This window comes from Gekko japonicus, unplaced genomic scaffold (assembly GCF_001447785.1).
Source record: "Gekko japonicus isolate JY-2015 unplaced genomic scaffold, Gekko_japonicus_V1.1 scaffold622, whole genome shotgun sequence".
NCBI lineage: Eukaryota > Metazoa > Chordata > Lepidosauria > Squamata > Gekkonidae > Gekko > Gekko japonicus.
This window is the reverse complement of record NW_015175988.1, coordinates 813,986-815,496: the sequence shown is the minus strand read 5'-3', so window position 1 is coordinate 815,496 and position 1,511 is coordinate 813,986. Positions and strand designations below refer to the sequence as shown.

Sequence of the window (1,511 nt, the reverse complement as noted above, 5' to 3'; positions counted from 1 at the left end):
CATCTTACGGTGATATTTATCTAATCTCTTTCATAACATATTTAAACATTCTCTTCCATTTAAACAAACTTTCCCATGGCAACTCAAAATGTTATTTTTCACCAATCTCATGGCATCAGCATAACCTACCTCACAAAGTTTTTGTGGGGATAAAATAGAGAAAGGGGGTCATGTACACTGTGCTCAGCTCACAAAGGGAGGGCAGGATACATTTGTAATCGATATTGAGAATTCATCTGTATTCATTAGACTCTGTACTTCAGCCTACGAAAACTAGTGTGTTTATAGAATGAGGCAAATGATTGCTCTGATAATGATTTGTGGGTGACAGAAATATCTTTCATGTCCATTTACTCCATGTTTATGTAGCAAACAGCTGTAAAATAAATATAATTTAAATATGTTTCCCCCCATTTTGAGCCTTCAACAATGGGAGAAACACATATTAAAATAAATATTAGGGAACACAATGCAGGGAATGAGGAAGGGCTTGGTTATAATTTGGTTGGACATGCCATTTGAGGCACTTTTATCAAATAAAACCCTATCCATGCCTATCTTTCAGATCTTCCAGTTATAGTATGGGAACACGGGCCTTTTCCCATGACAGTATTTTCATACCTGATGGGCGAGCAGAGAGTGAAGAGTCTGTTCAAGCAATGTCACAGGACAACATTCTAGGCAAAGTCAAAACCCTTCAGGTAAGAATTAGTAAGCAATCTGAATCTAGAGGTAGAACAGTTCAGAGCCTTGTGGAATCCTTCTTAGGGTTGCCAGCTCTAGCTGGGGAAATACCTGGAGACTTTGGGGGTGGAGCCTAAGGAGGGTGGGGTTTGGGGAGCATCCATTTTTCTCCAGGTGAATTCATCGCCTGTAGATCAGTTGTAATCCCAAGAAATCTCCGGCCACCACCTGGAAGTTGGCACCCCTAACCATCATTATCAGTCATTGTTTATACTGTGCCTGTCATTATGCTAGGGGCCATACTATCAAGAGAGTGTTAAGGGTAAAGGAGATGGATCAAGTTTATGGTTCCAGTCTTGCAGGCCATTCCCCATCAGCTTACAGTATGGAGACCGAAAGCGAAACATTACTGTTTTCAAATTCCATTCTCCAGACCAGCTCTAAAGTTGGAAGATGGACCATACATCAAGCCTGCACAACTGTGGACCCACCGTGATTTATTTTGTGTTTTGCTGCAACTTGATCTGTTGCTGTGTAGTATTAGTAGCTTGGCAGCGGTTGAAGACAAGAGACTCAACCTGCTTTCTGTGTTGTTATAATTCATATGAACATAAGAAGAGACCTGCTGGATCAAACCCCGTGGTCCACGTAGTCCAGCATCCAGTTGCTCTGGAGAGATGTAGATAAATGGGTTTTTTTTTTACACATTCTAAATTTGTCTGGATTCTGTATAGTTCCTCTCATTAATAGGTATTCTGGGTTTATCTACTAGGGTTGCCAGGTCCCCTCTTTGCTCTGGCGGGGGGGTTGGGGGGGGATTCCGGGGG

General features: G+C 41.8%; 1 protein-coding gene across 1 annotated transcript in view; it reads left to right on the top strand.

The window, feature by feature from the left end:
- The first annotated feature begins 572 nt into the window (after positions 1-572).
- Positions 573-1,511, top strand: part of KIAA1211 (KIAA1211 ortholog) — a 41,403-nt gene continuing 40,464 nt past the window's right edge. Inside the window, exon 1 of the mRNA XM_015426322.1 lies at positions 573-701. Within this exon, the coding sequence (XP_015281808.1) occupies positions 582-701 (120 nt within the window). The 5' untranslated portion in view covers positions 573-581. The remainder of the gene's footprint in view (positions 702-1,511) is intronic.